The sequence below is a fragment of the Myotis brandtii genome, unplaced genomic scaffold, assembly GCF_000412655.1.
Source record: "Myotis brandtii unplaced genomic scaffold, ASM41265v1 scaffold244, whole genome shotgun sequence".
NCBI classification, from domain to species: Eukaryota; Metazoa; Chordata; class Mammalia; order Chiroptera; family Vespertilionidae; genus Myotis; species Myotis brandtii.
Genome location: NW_005359225.1, coordinates 5,421,728 through 5,424,916, shown reverse-complemented (window position 1 = coordinate 5,424,916; position 3,189 = coordinate 5,421,728). Strand labels below are relative to the sequence as shown.

General features: G+C 40.9%; 1 protein-coding gene across 7 annotated transcripts in view; it reads right to left on the bottom strand.

The window, feature by feature from the left end:
- Positions 1-3,189, bottom strand: part of RRM1 (ribonucleotide reductase M1) — a 52,681-nt gene that overhangs the window by 23,893 nt on the left and 25,599 nt on the right. For all 7 annotated transcript variants that reach the window (XM_005867144.2, XM_014540473.1, XM_014540472.1 and 4 more), the window contains one exon: positions 1,073-1,156. In XM_005867144.2, coding sequence (XP_005867206.1) covers positions 1,073-1,156 — 84 coding nt within the window. The remainder of the gene's footprint in view (positions 1-1,072; positions 1,157-3,189) is intronic.

The window sequence follows — 3,189 nt, the reverse complement described above, 5'->3', positions numbered from 1 at the left end:
TCAACTGCTGAGCTATACCAGCTGGGCTAGATTTTTTTTTTTAAATTTTTTAATTGATTTTTTACAGAGAGGAAGGGAGAGGGATAGAGAGTTAGAAACATCGATGAAAGGAAAACATCGATTGGCTGCCTCCTGTACACTCCCTACTGGGTATGTGCCCGCAACCAAGGTACATGCCCTTGACCAGAATTGAACCCGGGACCCCTGAGTCCGCAGCCGACGCTCTATCCACTGAGCCAAACCGGCCAGGGCTAGATTTTTTTTTTTAAGTACACCAGAGAGAAGTTCATAAACTAAGAGATGATTAGTATGCCTACATATCCATGAGATGCAGGCTCATGTTACAAACTATCCTGCTGATAATATTAAATAAACAACCCAATCTTCTCAACTTTACTTTTACCTCTATAAAATAATGCAGAATTTTGTTTATTTTTTTAAAAGATATTTTCATTGATTTCAGAGATGAAAGGAGAGAGATAAGGAACATCAATGATGAGAGAGAATCATTGATTGGCTGTCTCCTGCATGTCCCACATTGGGGATCAAGCCCACAACCAGGGCGTGTGCCCTGAGCAGAAATCAAATGGTGACTTCCTGGTTCATAGGTCAACACCTAACCACTGAGCCATGCCAGCTGAACCAGAGTTTTGTTTCTTTAAAGAAAAACTTAGAAGACATATGACAACTCCTTTTCAAGATTAAGTATTAATATAAGTCACAACTTTAGCAGTTGTCTGCAAATAAACTATCATGTAAAAAAGCTGCTGACTAGATCATTGGCTGTCTGGAGCTAGTACGTATGAGCAGGAAGGATAGGGTTGATTGATATAAAGGTGCAGGAGGAAAAATTTGGGGGTAATGCCTATATGTATGGTAATTACATAGTTAAAACCCACCAAAATGTACATTTCAAGTGTGTTCACTTTAAAGTAAATCATACTCATTAAACTGATTTTAAAACTTAAAAAAAAAGGCAGTTAGAAACACACAATGAATCATCTTATGATAAGCATGCATGGCTAATAGTTTTTAGTTCTGATTTCCAGTACTTTCAAGTGACAGAGCATACCTTGTTCCCACCTTGATCCACATATCGAGCTGTATTGTTATATACTCTCAGCATTGGTACAAGGCCATTGGAATTGCCGTTAGTCTGAAAGAGAGACTGAGAATAAAGGCATCTGGAGGAGAAAGAGGGGGATCAGCAAGAAAAATAACAAAATGGCTAAAGAATGAACAAAATACTCTTTCCTAGTCTATAAAGTTTTACATGCTCTCCATTTTACCTCTGCTTTGAAAATATAATGCCCAATAAAATCAACAAATTGTTGAATAAATTATAATTATATACAAAGTTATTTCACAGCATCTCTAATTTACAGTTAAACATAATAAATACAAGTCAAAAGAATCCAATATCAGGATAAATTCCACACCTTATAAATATTTATTCTCCAAAGAATTCAAGGCAACTTACAATAAGAATTATATGCAATGGGTAAATCAAGACAATAAACAAGTAAATAGAGATTCTCAGCAATAAATGGATTCTGGAATGAAGATAAGAAAATATAGACTCCTAAGACTAGAATAAACCTCATCAAATTTCAAAAATAATCCTTCTAACCCATGGCAAGCCTTTGAACAGTCTAGAACAGTTATGGCGAACCTTTTGAGCTCGGCGTGTCAGCATTTTGAAAAACCCTAATTTAACTCTGGTGCCGTGTCACATATAGAAATTTTTTGATATTTGCAGCCATAGTAAAACAAAGATTTATATTTTTGATATTTATTTTATATATTTAAATGTCATTTAACAAAGAAAAATCAACCAAAAAAATGAGTTCGCGTGTCACCTCTGACATGCGTGTCATAGGTTCGCCATCACTGGTCTAGAAAGATAAACGAGCAATAGTTCACCCTATTATGTAAAAGTACTGGATATATCACAGCACCTCCAAAACACCACATGGAGTGGTTTCCTTCTGGACTCTGTATCTTTATTCTATAGAATTAGATATTTTCTTCAGATTACAAATGAAGAAACAAACACAAAGATGTAAAGTAACTTGCACTTGGCACTACTAGTAAGTAGTGGAAATGGGATTTAAATTCGGGTCTTACTTAAAATCATTATCTTGACTCCCAAGGAAAAGTGAAGTAGCAATGCTTGAATTTACATCACCGAATGTCGATGTTTAAAACTTAATCCTGGCTCTATCACATATTAAATGACTAATCTCTGGAAGTAATTTAACTTTCTAAGCCTTAGCTTCTCCACTTGTAAAGTGAATACAATAGTGCCTTTAGGTCCTACACCCACAAAGTTAGTGTAAGGCATAAAGTTCCTACCATGTGTCTGTAATATTATCTATGTCATAAGGTTGTAGCTGTAGTAAGAATTAAATGAGTAGTTCATGTAAAACTTTTTATAACAGACTTAGTACACAGTAAGCAATCAATAAATGACAGCTGCTATTATTATAAAACTAGAGGCCCGGTGCACAAATTTGTGCACGGGGGGGGTCCCTCGGCCTGGCTAGCAATCAAGGCCTATTGGGGGGCCAGCCAGTCAGGGGGAGGAACCCCAGGAGGTTGGCCAGCTGGGGGGAGGGACCCCGGGAGCTTGGCCGGCCAGGGGGAAGGGGCCACAGAGGTTGGCCGGTGGGGAGTGGGAAGTGGCTGTGGGAGGCTGGCCGGCCAGGTGTGGGGGGGACCCCCGTGGAAGGTTGGCTGTGAGAGTGCACTGATCACCGGGGGGCAGCTCCCTGATGGTCAGTGCGCGTCATAGCGACTGGTCGACCAGTTGTTCCGGTCATTCGGTCATAACAGTTGTTTAGGCTATTATATCCTAATATATAAAAAGCCAGGGTCATCATGACCGAAATAACCAGACAGATGACAGAACAGCAGGCTGTGTTGGGTGACCAGGTCAGCAGGGGGGTTAGTGAGGGACGACCAAACGACTGAACAGCAGGCTGCGTGGGGCAACCAGACCGGCAGGGGGGTTAGTGAGGGACGACGAAACGACTGAACAGCAGCTGCGTGGGGAAACCAGGCCAGCGGGGGGGGGTTAGTGAGGGACGACCAAACGACTGAACAGCAGACTGTGTGGTGCGACCAGGCCAGCAGGGGGGTTAGTGAGGGACGACCAAACGACTGAACAGCAGGCTGAGTAAGGCAACC